Genomic DNA, 18,822 nt, shown 5'->3' on the forward strand with positions numbered 1-18,822 from the left:
AATACAGCCTCTATTGCATACACAATGTTGTTTTTAGTTTGACCTAGTGACCTAGTTTTTGACCAAAATAACCCATTTTCGAACTTAGCCTAGATTTAATCAAGGTAATCATTCTGACAAAATGTCACGAAGATCAGTTGAAAAATACAGCCTCTATCGCATACACAAGCTAATTGTTGACAGACGACAGACAGACAGACGCCGGACATCGAGCGATCAAAATAACTCACCTGAGGTGGGCTATAAAAGGTCCGAAAATCACGGTGGTCCCTGTAGTCTTTTCGAAATTCAAAATGCATATATCAGCACATTGACACTCGTTTTTTTTTTTTTTTTTTTTTTTTTTTAAAAATATACATGTTTTATATGCTGTTCAATTTTCATGCAAAACAACTCTTTCTTTCTGTGATTTTGCAAATGCCAAAGTTCTTATAAAAATATAAGAATTTCAATCTGAACATTAAACAAATCTGTACCAGAAATCGCTCATTTTCGGTCGAACCATTCTTGTACTTTTCAACCATTTTCATAATCACCGTAAAGTTGAATTGTTTAAAACAATTAAACAGAAAATTATAGATTCTTGATTGAATGCTTATTAATGTGTTTTTTTTTTATTTTATGAGAAATACAATACAAACCTGCAAATGGAGGACCAACTAGATTTGCTACGCCTTCCATGAAAAGAATAAAACCACAGAAGAATGTATCAAAAGCCTTCTTTCCAACAATGTCGATCAAAACACATGAAAGAAGTGCCTCTGTCGCTGCTGAAAATAATCCAAAACACCCTGACAATATTGCCAAAATGGGAAATTGCTTGAAAAATGGAACAAGCAAAACAGATACGCCACACAGTGCAGTTGAAAGTCCATACAAAACTGCACGATTTACAAATTTGCGATCACCGAGCAACCCATAGCCAATTATACTAAATAAGTGGACAAAGCCAATTATTGATAACAAGTAGGATGCCTTTTGTGAAGACATTCCAAAACTAACTGATCTATCGACCAGGAATACGTACGGAATATCGTACCAAAAGTACATCACAAAATTTGATATCACAAATATTATAAACGGAATGCTGAACATTCGAGATGAGTGACTTTGGCAGAATGATTTAATTTTTGAAGTGTGATTTTTATCAGATAATATGGAACCATTTTCCTCGGATAATCTAGAACTATTTGTTCCTGGTTTAAAGTCAATGTCGTTTTTCATTTCTGCTGCATTTATGAACGTCTCTTCTTCTTCGGAAGAACATTGTTTTATTAATTCAATTTCAACAACTTTATCCCTCCGGTCTAAAGGTCTGTATAAAGCACCACAAACTATTATATTTGCAACAACTCCACTGAGTATTAAAATTGTTCCTCTCCATCCGAAATTTGTCACTAGAAATTCAGTAAAGGGAGCAAAAATCACGGTTCCTAGACCAGCACCAGATTCTGCAATACCAGATGCTAAGGCAAGTCTTTTATCAAAGTAATCTGTAACTGTCTTTAAAGAATTGAAATATGGCAAGGACATACCAATGCCCCCTATTAATCCGTAACATATTACCAACATCCATATCGAACTTGAGAATGATCCAATCGCAAATCCTACAGAAGCAATTAGACCACCTAACATAGTTGCTGTCCTCGAACCTAGTTTCATTGTTATCATTCCTGCAAATGGTGCACATAGTAAGGGCACAGCGAAAAATAAAGACCCAATCCATGCCGTATTACTCTTTGTGTCTCCGAAATGGTCTAACAGATCCATGTAAAGGATTCCAAACGAATAGCTGCACCCGTCATATATTATGTTAAACGTAAGCGTTGCTAAGACAACAACCCAGCCCCATCCACCATCTGGAACGCTGGACTCTCTTTCGTCTTTTACAATATCCAAACTACAAGTTGGATCAAGCTTTGTCGTTACAACGATTTCTTCGCCATCATTTTCAAGGTCCATACTGCATTCGATTACCTCTGGCAAAAGTGTTTTTTTTTGTGGTCAGCTCATTCAGCCTTTTTTATTATGTTAGCAACAAAACTATCTGAAAAGGTAAAAATAAATACATTTAACGACGATAATGGAAATCATGATATTATTAAAAACATTCATATAGTAAGAATACTTTCAATGAATAAAAATTTAATACTTCAAAAATGTATGCGGATAGCTGTGCATTGTTAATCCATCAATTTTATCTTAAGACACTATATCTGTATGATAATTTTCTTTTTTCTTTACTACTTCGGTTATCACGTATACCAATGCATGACATAATACATTAAATGTCAATTTTTAGCCAAATACAATGACAGCTTAGACTCAGAAACTACATGAAGAAATATGTTTCCACAAATAGTGATATTTTATCCAATTCATTCACTCTATGGAAATGAGAAGCGTTTTAATTTGTTCCTTTGTTGTCACAGTTCACTTCAGTCTTACTATTTAATCGAAATGTATACTCGGTAGAACCTAGTATACAAAGATGGAGAGATTATTCTTTTTTTTTCTAACGCAATTTCTGTGAACTTTAACCGTTTGTCACAAATTTCATTACATTACCTACTTTCGTTGCGTAAACTTTATGATTGTCTGCTTAATTGGTCGTAATGTATGTCTAATAAAATCTGTTATGTTAAATGTGTCATATGGACCTAAATGTAGGCATATAGACCTTTTCCAACACTAAACACATCTTCTTTACCAGATGTACATAAATTCTGGTCATCTTAGGTCACAAGATCCAACAAAAAAATCTTGTTTACTCTATCTTCAGCAAACCTGGACGGAATGTTAGGCAAATTCTGAAAAAGGGTCATCTAGGGTAAAAATATCAGATCATTCGGTCAAATAACAGATGAAATATTGTTTTCTCTCTAGATGCTACATTTTGTTTCAGATTTACATGAAATCTAGGCAGAATATTTGCTTTAAAATCTTTTACTATTATTTTTATAGTTTAAAATAACGTCATTGTGTAAAATGAAACTTGGTAAACGCTCTAGATGACAAACCTTCTACAAGAATTGACAAAGGGGCCTTATCTCGTACCGCGGAGGATTTGACCTTGATTTTGTAAATACTTAGTTCTCATTAGATTAGTAGAAAATGAGTCCTCTACCGGTATGGTATTTACAAGGGTTTTTCTCTATGATTTCACAGAATATTCTAGCTTTTGACCACGACTGATCCTGTCCCAAAATATAATACCTTTCATAGACAAACATTTTTACTACGTTTCTTTTAGATAATGTAAAATGTTTCCTGCAGTCTGTATTCGCTCTCTCCATATGATTTTATCTGGTGAACACGGATGCATTCCAACGTGGGTATCCTACGATTATATGATCATGTACGTCTATAGAAAATATATATGTCTTATAATGAATATTTTTATTCAATAAATATCTTACATGAATTGAATTAAATTAGTAAGCATATTTATACAGATGTACACACGTTTTGCATTTGAGGGGTTACTTTTCTTGAAAGATCGTATGATATAGCAGTAGATAGTGGTACATCTTAATTGCTGTAGGTATTTACGTAAAAAAACTATATATATACAACATACAAGAAAAAATCAATGAACAGTTTTGCTCACTTTTATTAATTAACAGTCCCTTAAGCTATAACATAGCAAATTATGAATTATTAACTTGCCGTACTTTAATATTATTATATATTATTATAGACTAGAAGTCATTTTGGCTTCTTTGAAAAGAATAAATAATAAATACATGTTTATATGCATATTTAAAACCGTATAAGATATTAAAAAAAAAAAACCTATCAACATGCAGTACATTATGCGCATTTACTCACCACCGTGTAACCATTATGTATACAACATCCGACAATTAACCACACTATTTATAAACATATCAATCGGAAAACGCATGTAGTACATATATTGCAGGCTGATCTCGTACAGTGTAACACACAGCTGCCACTCAAAATATTGATGTTCGCTGTAGAGCAAGTATGCATCATTTTGTTTGTTGCTTTACTGTAAGAGGGATTTCAAAATAATTCGTGAAATCATAATTTGATGTCGTTTTTGATGTCATACGCTTGTCCCATACATACGAAATGAGGCATTTAATAAGAGTGGAAAAAACGTTGGTACTTAGTCTGGAAAACCGAGTTCATGTTCAATACATAAAACAAATATTATGAGCCACATCTTACCAGGCCTATATCTTAAACGTTTTAAATGTTCTTGAAATTGAATGTAATGTGACAATCACAAAACTTTGACTTAGGTTTTTTGCACTGTTCCAATTACATTTTTCTTTGATAATAAATATAATAATTATAATATACGCTATATATTGCCGCTTAGTAACACATTTATATTAATAAGCAACATGTTGCAGTTAGGCTAGTTACGCATCATCGCACGTCATGCATTAACAGCACGTGAGCCAAACGTCACATTTATATTGTGTCCCGTTAGAACCATAGCTGCACGATACTAAGTACGATACTGCTTACTAAGTACGATACTGCTTTACTAGACGATTTTATCTTAGATAACTGTTTTGGCTTTTGCTATTTAAGTTTCCGTAGTAATCTTTAGTCATTACGGATGCAAGGTGTTTGGTTATGATTACCAACATCTGGCGCGTCGACGTCATTTCCGTATTTCATATATCATTGTGTATTACATTTATTGTAAACTGAAGCAGCTTATTAAAGCAAACGTGCTTTGACAAGACTCTGTTGGTTTATATATTTACAATATCATAATTACCAACATTGAAATACAAAAGTACAGTAATACTGTGGCGGAATATTTGATTTGTGAAAGTTAAGCAAATGCTCAACTGCACTGATTTGTGTACACATATTAGACTTTCACTCACTGCATGGTTAACTATTTCCCTGTCCGAATTACCCAATCAACATTGAGTTATTTTATCATATGTAAAAAAATAATAAACTTATTTTGCGCATTAAATATGATATGAAAATAAGAACGCCTGTATGATATTTGTCAACGGTTTACATTGCAAAATGTATATTTAGCCGAAATTCAGTAGAAATGCAAGTTTGTTACAACATTATTACCTCCATTTACTTACCTGTGCAACTAAGATAGATAGATTCGAAATAACTGAGAACGGAAAATACACAATGTTTTGGTTCAGAATGTTGAAATATTCCAATATCAACCAAATGCAATATAAAACTAGAAATTATATTGAAATCAAAAGAAATATCGCCCTTTTTGAATACTTTCATAATAAGGAGGAAAAATCAAAGAATTCAATAAAAGACACAAAAACATACATTTCTGATAGGCATCTAACTCTGTGTAATTGGTCTTTTTGTTCATTTAGTATATCTCTTACAAAATATATATACACTGAGAATGTAGAATATCATAAAAAGTTGCTTAAATGTAATTGGCCACCTTTAATGAGATTAACATGTGTCGAATGCAATTGTGATTCAGCCTACTTATACGTATTGGAATTTTAAAGATTAAATGATCCTTAACATCATTAACGTAATTATATATCAGTATTCAATAAAATAGCTAAATATTCGCGTGTAAAATGTACTATAAAAACTACAATGAATAGCTCTGCACAATTCAGTAAATACAATTGCATTATGCTAGGATATAACATACGTACTCATCTTTAAAAATTGCAATGATCTGCGGCGTGTCAAACGTTGCAAAATTAGGTTAAGCTTATTTTTGTTGTGCATTATTTTGCAAGGTCATTTATTTATAGAATGATTCTTTATATTACATCAATACAATATTTGTATAATACCGTTAAGTATTTGCGTACAAAAATAACCACGACAATGTACAGTTAATAACATACAAGTTCGCTATGATATAGCCCAACTTCCATGTTCTCACTGTCCTTGAATAAAGTTTTACAAAATTCTTTATTATGAATTATATAATGCCTTTACCTGTTACTTCACAAATTTACATACATCGCACTTTTTCACTAACGTATAATCACAACTTAATGTATATAACATCCGATATTAATCAACCAAACTGCTAACACTTTAAGAACATAATATAACCACATCAACCAGAAATACGTGCTATTCAAAATATTGATGTTTGCGGTAGAGCAACCATGCATTCTTTAAATAATGTTGGTGTTAAAGGAGGGGTGTTCAAAATTTTCTCATTTTCTTTTACGTTCCGAATGAATTTGGATTTTGTGCACTTAAGGCTCATGCATGGTGAGGGTTATGTACGTCTTGTTATTTAACAAATAATCTAGGCCTTCGAGTGGTTTATCGTCTGATTTATCACGGTTCAAAGTTCAGATGCGTAGGAATTGAACCACGAGGGCGTTAGCCCGAGTGGTTAAATACTGAAGCATCTGAACGATGAACCGTGGTAAATTAGACGATAAATCACAAGAAGGCCTAGATTATTTTCATTCTGACATGCTCATTGATATATTTTAATAAATATTATGCTGGACTTCATTTACGCGAGGAGTAATGTATCAGACGTCATGCGGCAATTTGACGTCATAATGCTCTCGCGCGTTAACCGTTGTTTATCGCAGAATATACAGAGCTTGATTTTCTTCTTTGTTTAACTGGAAATCAAACAGAGTCATGTTAGAATATTTATTATTATATTTACAAAATTGTCCTTGATATTTCTTGCTTTTCAAAAATACAATTCGTATTACCGTTTTCGTTTACATATCTTCTTCTTATTTTGTGTATTCTTGAAATATTGCTTTTTCTTTTGTGTTTTTAACAAGACAGTTTATTGAAATATAAATGAATGCAAATATTTGGAATCATGCGAATACTTATTGGAACATGTCGCAGTTCAGAAATACATGTAAATAATTACTTTAAAATGCGTACCGTGATGGCATAATGCTGTATAAAAACGTAAACATTGTTACGTCAAAAGACGAAGCGCTCAAAAAATTCTAAACAACTGAGAAAATCATGAAATAAAATGAGAAATGTCAGATCATCTTTTCCCTGGTTTTGCATATTCACTCGTGGCTTTTCCACTTGTAAACTATTGCCGCTAAGGGTTATCTTATACTGAATCAACAAATATCTTTTATTTAGCTCGTATCCGAGCACATTTAAAGTGAAATGTTTACAGTACATGCAAATGCGATCGTCTGCACTATCCTGATTTATTTACATATCTTGCAGTTATTAGAGATTTTCAACTTACTTCGACGCGGACTGCGTACTTACAGTAGGGGTTTTCTCAAAATATTTAAAGAAGAAAATATACTTAGGGTATATATATTTCTTTTATCTGTATGTGTAGTAACATTTGCCTTCATTGTACGAATTAGTGTAATGTGATATAATTATCTGCTATAATACAATACATACGTTTGAAAATATATGGATAGTGAACAGGCTACATTTAAAACACGAAATCGCAATTTTCAGATGTCATCTAAATACTCTGTCCCATTTTACTTGCGTTAAGCAGGTTCTTCAATTATCCGTATGCTTTAACATTTTGTTTTTATATTTTGAGACATTTCTGGCGTTTCCGCGCGAATCGAACGACATGACATGTAAAGTTTCCATCCCACTGTACTACGATAATACTTTACCTTAATATGTTCATGCATTAAAAATACAACTTGAAACATGGATTTGAAGATAGCGGCGATTCCTGGTTTTAATATGTGTCCGTCCATACAATTCCTAGACTAGTTTTTCCTAGCAACAAAATAAGAGAAAAAAACAGTACAAAATGTTATTGTGAAAAAAATAATAAAACATTCTGAATGAAATGAAAGTCCGTTTAATTTTTGTTGCATAGTATAAATACCGTCTTCTCGTAGACTTCTGTACGAAAAAGGTCATTGTTTTTCATTAATTTTGATAATTGTATCTAATGTTCGATAAAATAGAAGTTTTACTGAAATGTCTTGAATGATTTAGTTCAGCACTTTGTCTTAACATACAGGAAGTTCTCATACAAGTATCTTTCAACCCCGCCGAACGAAATCCGATACATTACCATATTTTAACTAAATCATCCTGAATTAGTTATGTATCAGCATGTTTGGATATAAAAAAAGAAAAATAGCCACTTCGTATTTACATAATGCTTAAATCTGATATCAGAATTGCATGTTAAAAGTTAAGTTTTAAATCTGCTATCTTAAAGTGACTACTCAGTATCATTGGATTATCAGTCGCAACTGGAATTTAATCTTTAAGTACCATTAAAACTGGCTGTCAAAATGTCAATCTAAAACCCAGCGGAGACCGAAAATTGTTTGTGAACATAAGGCATGGGATGCGTCCAATGTTATATTCCGATCATCATGCATACATGTGGTATGTGTAGATACTCGGCTTTGGGGAACTTGGACAAAGATTTAAACTCATGAAAACTCACGGTATATATTGGTTTAAAAAGTTATATTGTAGCCATCTTTTATATCCTGATAACGTGACCGGGAAAACTGAATGAATTCAGTACCGTATAAAAATGAATGTGTAGGGTTTGAAATAGTGCAGAATATACATGTATAATACCATGTAAGACATTTTTTACCGCGGTGCATTAAACTTTAACGCATCGTATCGTGCATATTCAAAATTGTCCGTCGTACAATAGCATTTCAGAGACCCGAGTGCAATAGTACGAAACTATGTTTCCAAAATCACTATCTACATTCTTTGCTACCAAATATTCAACTAACTTGTAACATATGTTGTTTTGATTCCCTGATCTAAAATAGGCGAACCTCTTGCGGCACAGGGGAAGAGTGTCTGTCTCCTATCCAGGTGGTCATTGGTTCAGATCCTTGATTAAAAGGTATGTTGATCGTTGAATTAACAGCCGTTTCCACTGCTAGCGAATACTGACTAGAACCTCACGAAATTGACTACAAGCGTATAAATAAGTTGCTACATTTCAGATAAAAAAAATAAGTTTGCGATGTCTTGTTAATAAATACGGTAGTCGAAAGATTTGAATAGATACATTAATATGAAATAAGGCACTGCCTCAATCGGGAATCGATCAGACTTCAACTCATCCCTTTAACATTTAAAAAAAACTGTCTACTAGGGTGTTTAATAACAGGCAAATTGTTGAGAAGCACAATGACAGACTTAAGGTGATCACAACAGCTCACACTGTGCTCAGGTGAGCTAAAATCATACAAACTTAAAAGTTACTAGATTGCAAAACACTGTTAACAAGACTTAACAGACACACATTAACAATCTATTTGCACCACGGCAGGTTAAGAGCTCAGTCTAGGGAGACATATTAGCCTTCTTGTGCAGGCTTGGTTTTTTCTATTTGTGTGAATTGTAATTCAGAAATTACTCGTAAGACAAATCCTAATTTTGCTTTTATATACACATCACAAAGACTTGCATTACCCTTTATTTATTGAATAAACTGTTCACATGTTTAAGTTTTATCTGTATACACATTTATAATGATCACAGATCACATAATTTGTTTTATCCATACATGAAATATAGCTGAACTGTGAATAACAACTTTTAATAACAGTACTGGATGCTTTTGTCACGCTTTGAAATAAGTATTGTCAAAATAAAGAAAATGTGACTTGCTGTAATCTGTATTCTAAAATGTACAATTTCTCTTACAACAAGAACAAATAAACAAGAGGGCCATGATGGCCCTGTATCGCTCACCTGGCATATTGACATAAAGATCATCAAGATCAACATTCTGACCAAGTTACATTAAGATATGATCATAAATGTAGCCTCTAAAGAGTTAACTAGCTTTTCCTTTGATTTGACTTGGTGACCTAGTTTTTGACCCCACATGACCCAGATTCAAACTTGACTGAAAGATCATCAAGATTAACATTCTGATTAAGTTTCATGAAGATGCAGTCATAAATGTGGCCTCTGGAGTGTTAACAAGCTGTTCCTTTGATTTGACCTAGCGACCTAGTCTTTAATCCCACCTGACCTAGATTTAACTTGGCCTATAGATCATCAAGATTAAAATTCTGACAAAGTTTCATTAAGATGTAGTCATAAATGTGGCCACTACAGTGTTAACAAGCTTTTCCTTTGATTTGACCTGGTTACATGTACCTAGTTTTTGACCCTAGACGACCCAATATCAAACTTGTCCAATATTTTATTGAGGGTAACATTTTGACCAAGTTTCATTAAGATTGGGCCAAAATTGTGACCTCTAGAGTGTTAACAAGCTTTTCCCTTGATTTGACCTGGTGACCTAGTTTTTGACCCCACTTGACCCAGATTTGAATCTGATTTATGGATCATTAATATTAACATTCTGACCAAGTTTCATGAAGGTATAGTCTTAAATGTGACCTCTACAGTGTTAACAAGCTTTTCCTTTGATTTGACTTGGTGACCTAGTTTTTGATTCAAGATGACCCAACATCTAATGTGTCCAAGATTTTATTGAGGGTAACATTCTGACCAAGTTTCATTAAGATTAAGTCAAAATTGTGACCTCTAGAGTGTTAACAGTCAAATTGTTGACGACGGACAGACACAGGGCGATCACAAAAGCTCACCTTGAGCACTTCGTGCTCAGGTGAGCTAAATGCTATAGTTGTCACAGGAGTGACGAATTATACCCTCACAATATGGCCTTATCAAAGAACTAAGCCAATAACAAAGCAGCATTTTCTTGAGCTATTACCTAATGACCTCAAATTCAATCTCCATAGTTTCATGATCCTCCGCCCAAGTGTTCTCAATTTGTTGTATGGAAAAGGTTTAAATGTTCCGGGTCATCCTGACCTTTGGAACTCTAAATCAATACAGATAATCTGCTGGTCAAGACCAACCTTGTACTAAATTTTGTGTTTCTCATCCCAAGCATCGTGAAGTTATTGTCCAAAAACCGTTTTAAAGAACTGTTATTTATTTTGTTGAATTTAACATCACACCGACACAGGATAGGTCATATGGCGACATTCCAGTTTTAGTGATGGAGGAAAACCCCAGGTGCCCCTCCGTGCATCATTTTAAAGAACCGGGTCAGTGTGACCTTGACCTGTGACCTACTGACCTCAACATCATTAGGGGTCACCTGCTGGTCATAATCAACCTCCCTAACAATTTTCATGATCCTAGGCTCAAGCATTCTCAAGTTATAATCTGAAAAACATTTCACTGTTTTGCCTTATTGTGACCTTGACCTACTGACCTCAAAGTAAAACTTGACCTGTATTTCATGATGTGACACCTGTGTACCAAACTTTATCATCCTAGGCTCAAGGTCTCAAGTTATCATTCGGAAACGGTTCAACTGTTCAAAATCACTGTGACCTTGACCTTTGATCTATTGACCTCAAATTCAAACAACCTGCATTTTATCATGTTACACCTGTGTTACAAAAGCTATGATCCCAGGCCAAAGCGTTTGCAAGTTATCTTAACCTTTGACCTACTGACCTACTGACCCCAAAGTCGAACTTGACCTGTAACTATGTACCAAAAAATATTTAAATCGGTCAAGCCTTTCATGAGTTATCATCTGGAAGCCATGAAAACCTACTGACTGAAAGACAGACAAGCTTACTACATGGGGGTATAACAGAACATTCTCTTTAAAATCTCATGAAAAATATGAGAACTAGATGCCCACGGGCAATATGTCAAGCCCGCCAGCTGTCAAAAGGACTGGGAGTTGTGCATGACACTCCTTGTCTCATTGAGGCAAACATTTATGCCAAATAAAAGAGATTGCAAAAAGTTACAATATAAGTTATTTACAGTAACAACAAAGGAACGTAAAATTAAAAAAAAAAAAATTAAAAAATTTAAAATAAATTCACACAAAAATCCGCACCAGCAGAGATAGGTCAAAATACACCTGAAAATTGGATGTAACATGCATGTTGTACTACAGAAAAGTGGTCTTGATTTTTCCCTACGACCAGTAATAAACAAGTTACAAATGTAAGCTTTTTATAGTAACAACAAAGGGAAGTAATTCTAGGATCTTATGCATAACACTCCGTCGCATGATGATGAACAATTGTGCCAAGTTACATCAAAATCCCTCTATGCATCAAAAAGAAATGCTCCAGACAAAGTCATTCTTGTATCTGACTTTTGACCTCTAAGTGTGACCTTGACCTTAGACCTGGTTCTTCCGCATGACACTCCGTCTCATGGTGGTGAACATTTGTGCCAAGTTACATCAAAGTCCCTCCATGCGTGAAGAAGAAATGCTCCAGACAAAGTTGTCATTCTTGTATCCTTTGACCTCTAAGTGTGACCTTGACCTTAGACCTAGGGACCTGGTTCTTGCGCATGGCACTCCATCTCATGATGGCGAACAATTGTGCCAAGTTACATCAAAATCCCTCCATGCATGAAGAAGAAACGCTCCGGACAAAGTCATTTTTGAATTTGACCTTTGACCTGTAAGTGTGATCTTGACCTTTGAGATAGGAACCTGGGGCTTGCGCATGACACTCCGTCTCACTGAGGTTAACATTCATACCACATATAAACAAGATTGCTCCATGCATGTCCAAATTATGGTCCGGACAAACAAATCCGGACTGACGCACACACGCACATACACCGAATAGACATTTGGACAACTATGTCTTCGCTTCCGCAAGCGGGCTCGACAATAACAAAACCAATGTGATAATCACATTATCTCTTAAAGTAACAGAGCTTAGTCAAACACTGCTGTTCTCAAAATATATTTAGTTTCTAAATAAATCCTGAATTTCTATCCTTAAAAGTTTTTTTTTATTAAAGTTCCCTTGTTCTTCTGTCTTTTTATATTTTCTGGTGTTTCTTTCTTGCTTTTCAAGATACTAGATTTGTTGACCTTCCATTTTGTAGCTGCCTGCTCTCAAGAAGTGAACCTGTAAAACAGAAATCAAATATTGTAAATTGATAAAAAGAGACCCAAACCAACTTTCATAAAGATCCCATGAAAAATGTGACCTATAGAGTGGTCACAAGCAAAAGTTTACCGACGGACCGACGGACGACTGATGCCGCGCTATCACAAAAGCTCACCTTGTCACTTTGTGACAGGTGAGCTAAAAAATCAATATCTGAGAACCGCTTCCTGCGGTAACACTAAAATGTAAATAAAATTAAACCATTTGTTGTGATTTTTGGGAAATGTTACCTTGCATTTTGGGATGTTGGGGAAAAAATGCAATATTTTTGGACTGGGAAGTGGCCGAATATAGGCCTCTGTCATATAAGGATGAAAAGCCCTGCCGGCTAACAATTTCTGACAAGAAATCATTTTCAAAGTTTTTCTTTTCGGTGAGTTCTATATGGAATCAAATTCTTTGGGTAATTTTGAAAGAGGACCACCCCATGATCATTCTGTGAAGTTTGGTGTAAATCTGCCCAGTGGTTCTGAAGATTTTTTACAAATTGTTGGTACATGACAGACATCAACTCATGTTGTCACCCTGTGACAGGTGATCGAGCTAATAATTGTTTAAATTTGCATACATGTATTAAATTTTATGTTTTGTCCAGAAATGCTTTATCATCAAGAAAATGAAATGGAGTCTTTACTAAGGTCTAAAAAAAACTTGTTTCCGATACTATGCTAAAAAAAATTAGGGTAGGTAGGTCGGAAAAACTTTTTCTTTGGATTTTTTAAAATTATTTTTAGGGAGACTTTTTGGAAATTATTTTTGTGTCAAAAAATGAATACAAACAGGGGGGTTATGCCTCTAGAGCATCAGTAAGTTGATTTATAACATCACTGTCCATGTTTAAAGCATAAAAAGTGCAGTTTTGCAATTTTTTGTCAAAAAGTTGAAAAAAATGTTCTCAAAGACGAAGGCGGACGGACCGTCCATTTAGGGTCGTGCCAAAAATTTATGGTAGGTCAGGATACAGGAAACAGACAATTTTTTTTTACGCCTAATGTTCCTTGGTATTTGATTCTATGCACTGACTCAATCGCAAAAATCTGTTCACACAAATACTAATTTGTATACAGTATATCATGCCTTTTGAATGATTGAAACTGCTTCCCATGCTGCACAGCTGCAACTATATAATAAAGAAACAGAAAGATAGAAATACCTTATGAGCCGCAAGCAAGTGGTTTCAGTCTGTCAACAAGCACTTTGGAGCAGTACAACAACACTCTGTATAATAGACCAAGATGCCTGAAAATAGTGAAAGGTGAGCAAATTAAGAAAACATGGACACCCAGCTGTTTTGAAATTACAAAGGTCTAAGAGCTAACATCCTTTTTGCAGTTTATCAATTTTCATGCCAATAAGATGACCCCAATTATATCATTGGCATGGCGGGAGAAGTTTGTTAAATAAAACTTTTTTTAATGAAAATAAAACAGTAGCAAATTTTGTCAAAATGTATAATGAAACGAAGTAAATGCGGTTAAAAATTTCAGTTTTGAAAAAAGAAAAGTCACTGTATGAGTAGGTTTGTTTACACGACTGACCAGCCAGAACAGCCAAACATTCATAGCTGTCAAGGCTTCACAAAGACCACGAGTGTGATCGGAGTTCGAAGGGAAGGTTTCCCTTGTGAGGGTCTGGAGGGCGATGATCCTTAAAAGCCGGAAACGCCCTCACATAGAAAATTTAGACTTTTAACACACAATAGATCTGGTTTTGAATAGTCTCCCTCCATGTTTACTTTTTGTGATGTTTATTCATGCGGTAGAAATAACATGTTGCACCGGTGAATGTAAAAGCTGTATTATACAGTATAAAAACACTGTGTCAACGTCACCTTGCATGTTTGATTCAATAATTTTCTACGAAAAAAACAATTGATTGCTTTATTTCTTTAACGTGTGTGACCTTAAATAGTAGGCATGTGAGCGTGATCTAAGGCCGAAATGCGTGTGGCACACGCGCAATGCGTATGTCTTGACAGGTATGAACATTACTTTAACCCAGTGAATTCCAGGTACCTTTTTGACTTGGTGGTCTATGACCTTCACTTAGCTCGGTATCATGAAAAGGCAAAAACAGACTGGTAAAGCAGCTTGAAGAATCTGTTCAGTGCCTTCCTCAGTTTAGTATGAACACAGGAGCCGACAAAATGCTACAATTGTTTATTGGTATCTGACGGTCATGATTCATAAATGTATAACTTTAAATGTATTTGAGTATGTGTGCAGTGTACAAAATTCAGATTTCAACTAACCATGCTGGCAACCAGAAAGAAAATTTTCCAAGCCTGACACCAATTTCACATGTCCGAATTTAAAGCTGAATTTTGAACCATAAAACAACTGGTCTAGCTCATACCCTCAAAATACTTCATCATATTGTTTGGGACATGCTCGACTGGGGATTCCTAGGAGAACAGGAACTGAATACATCGGACCAAAAAGTAATGTGAGCGGCTTCAGTTTGCATTTGCAGAGCTCAAATTTAACTTTTTTGACCAATGTACTGCAAATTTTAGCATGTAGCTTTTTTTTCTTGTTGCTTAATCTGAAATCTACTTGCAAATTTAGACTTTCAATTAAGAATGTTAGAATATCCTAAAAAATCATGCTAGAACATCAATATTGTTTGCACGGTTTTCCTTGGTGTACAATTTTGTGCGTTATAACTCAAAATGACCTTCAAAGTAATTCGGAACGCATCATTGATGGCGTAAGTTAACTACTGGCTGAAACTACGGCAAGGCAAATTTTCGAACCTAATATTATAAATAGCGATTCAACTGTATACATGTACGAATTAGTAAGATAGCCTGCGTTCTAGATTTAATTATAAGACAGACCTCTATATTTCTTTATAATCAGTAATCCATTCAACAAAAAATGGCTAACCAAAAAAGATGTTGTGTTTTCTGTTATCCTCAAATGAAAGCTAATCTACAAACATTAACAAAAACCGCAACAATTTTGACTATTATTTGTATTTACAAAATAAATTGTGTGAAATTTTTACCTTAACTTGCATTCCATGACTTGCATTTAGCGAGTCCAAAATTTGAGCCCTGTGATTTGTGAAAGTAATTACATCTTCTGCATGATTATGGTTCTGACTAACATGACTAACTCTTAAACTCTTGCATTTATGGAACAGTTTGAATTCAATTCCTTCATAAGTCTGACCAACTAATCGAGCATGCTTCAGAACTCCAGATAAGGGCTGTATTTTTGTAATTACGAACTTATTAGGGATCAGATATGACTTTATTTTAAAATGTGGATGTATCAATACGAATTTATTTTAAAATGGGGTTGTATCAGTACGACATGTAAACAGTATTACATATATTCCAAAGAAAGATCGCGCCGAATTGCATGTCTGCGCCAAGTTGCGCTTATCAACGCTATCTCGACTGTTGACAATTTGCACGGTGTCAAATGAGTGTGGAATATACGAAACAAACACCAATAGCATAATGTAATGCATTAACACATAATTTTTTGGACTTCAAAAATTATGCGTCATAAAAATCTGAAAAGGGGAAATAATTCTACCAAAACTGAAGGCAACCAAGTTATTTTTATTTTAATTTGTGTCATATGAATCAAGTTTGAAAGAAATATCTTTACTTTTTTTCAAAAAAATGTTAGTTTTTATGTCGAAAGCCCGATCGGGCAATGTTACCAGCCTGTTTAAAATCTATATTTTTTTTTATAAGCCGATCCGATTCCCTATAATGCAATATTTAGGCCGAGCACAGCTTATCGGCAGAATCATAAGCTCAACTTAATTACTGTGTATACATGCCGTGAGCCTTAAGAAATAATAATCTAAAAGGCCCATTTCAAATTGATGAATAAATAAAAATGTAAAAAATAAGGAATTTCTATGCTTTTTATGGGTGGGGTGTTTGTTTACATTATTATTATACAATGGAAAGTTAGTTACTCACGTTTCTAAAAATGTCAACAGGTCCAACCATGCACATGCTGTAATGGAGTGCCGTTCATATTCTATATAAAAGTAAAATATTTCCATTAATCAGTCATGCCTTCAAGTAAAATCACGGATTTCTTAATTTAAAAAAATCAATATTGGCTTAGTAACAAAGAAGTTCAAAGAAACTAAAGTACTGGAAAGGATTAAATACGATCTGAAAAGCGACACAAAGGTGAATCTATTCTCTCATTCCCCGAGCTGAAGAACTCGTTGGAGAATGTTTTTGTTTCCTCAAATTTTCAAAATGTCGGCGCCAGTGTAACATGTATCCACTCTCACATTAAATATAAAAATGTTCAAAATGTCGCCGTTTAAAAATGCTACTCAGTATTGAATAAAGCATGTTTGTATCACAAATTATATCAGTATAGTCACGTTACCGGCTGATTAGCTTCTGACGCAACAAAATTAACAGCTTTTTTCGAGTCGCAGACATCTTATTGTGCGGATATTGCGTTTCGCCTACTGATCTAACGGACGCTTATTAACATTAACGAAGACAGTGATATCCCGAATTTCATCGGGGTCGTCGCACGCCCATGGTCTAAATCGGAACTCCATATTTTTTTATTTGGATAGATCTAATGTGTTGTTTGGATACCCTCGTATGTTACCGTAGTGGGATTCGATCCCGATTTTCGTCGCTTCGCGACGAAAATCGGTAAGATCGATTCCCTAATAAATCAAAGCCTTGAAATGTCTGGTGGTTGCGGGTTTTGTTAGATTTATTTTCTATTTAAATAGCATTCTATAAATATACATGAATGAAAAACAAATACAAATGTGCCTCATATCTAAGATGAACTCTGTCTGACCTAGCTTGTGATGTAACTATGGGCTGGAAAATCTTATCATTGATAGATCTTATGTAATCTATGAATGGATACAGATTGAATCAGAACTGCTTGATCATTGATAATTAATCCGTATTGTTCATGAATGGGACTATTTTGTGTAGCACATGAACATATCCTTTGGATGTGATTTGGAATCAAATAAAGATGCTATATGATTGTCAGAATTACACTTAACTTTGGTAGCGGGTATAACCCGCAACCAAAAATGGTATAAAAGGTAAAAGGATATTTAAAAAAAAATGCGCCCGGACTGTTAAGAATGCTTGTAAGACAAAATAAATGTATATCGGTAATTCATAAATACAATACAACGGATATTAATAAATCTTATAACTGTCTTTTCTCAAATATTTTAAATGGAAACAGTATTACGACATTAGAACCGGATGCTAAATATGCAACTGTTCAATTATGCATAAAAAAACTTATATACAGTTTGAGAAAACCCCTATAGTAAGTTCGAAGTCCGTGGTCCGCAGTACGCGTCGAAGTAAGCTGAAAATCTCTATTATGATCCAAGTATTTCAGAAGCTTTGTTTCTAAATACCGGTATACAGTTTGTATTGTTTGTTTGTTTGTTTGTTTTGGGTTTAACGCCGTTTTTCAACAGTATTTCAGTCATGTAACGGCGGGCAGTTAACCTAACCAGTGTTCCTGGGTTCTGTACCAGTACAAACCTGTTCTACGCAAGTAACTGCCAACTTCCCCACATGAATTATCAGAGGTGGAGGACTAATGAATTCAGACACAATGTCGTTTATCAAATAGTCACGGAGAACATACGCCCCGCCCGAGGATCGAACTCGCGACCCCGCGATCCGTAGACCAAGGCTCGTACCTACTGAGCTAAGCGGGCGGGCAGTTTGTATTGACATACTAATTTGTCATTGAAAATAACATGGTTTTACGTAAGCATTTGAACTTTTCAAGTTAAAAAAGATGAAAGAAAAATCATGAAACTGACTGTTAAGCCTAAAAAAATAATTCTTTGTTTCCGGTAACATGCTAAAAAATTAGGATAGGTCGGTCGGAAAACTTTTTTTGGAATTTTTTTTATTAAG

General features: G+C 34.5%; 1 protein-coding gene across 3 annotated transcripts in view; it reads right to left on the reverse strand.

Annotated features, from left to right (window-relative positions):
- LOC128554469 (monocarboxylate transporter 12-like) overlaps positions 1-18,822 on the reverse strand; it is a 30,908-nt gene that overhangs the window by 2,029 nt on the left and 10,057 nt on the right. The window contains exons 1-2 of one of the 3 annotated variants that reach the window (XM_053535747.1): positions 5,944-6,154; positions 642-2,047 (exon numbers count right to left, since the gene is read on the reverse strand). In XM_053535747.1, coding sequence (XP_053391722.1) covers positions 642-1,962 — 1,321 coding nt within the window. In that variant the 5' untranslated portion in view covers positions 1,963-2,047; positions 5,944-6,154. Of the gene's footprint in view, positions 1-641; positions 2,048-3,831; positions 3,964-5,943; positions 6,155-18,822 lie in introns of those variants that run through there. The other 2 variants (XM_053535760.1, XM_053535754.1) reach the window with 2 other exon arrangements.

Source organism: Mercenaria mercenaria, chromosome 2 (genome assembly GCF_021730395.1).
Source record: "Mercenaria mercenaria strain notata chromosome 2, MADL_Memer_1, whole genome shotgun sequence".
Taxonomy (NCBI): Eukaryota; Metazoa; Mollusca; class Bivalvia; order Venerida; family Veneridae; genus Mercenaria; species Mercenaria mercenaria.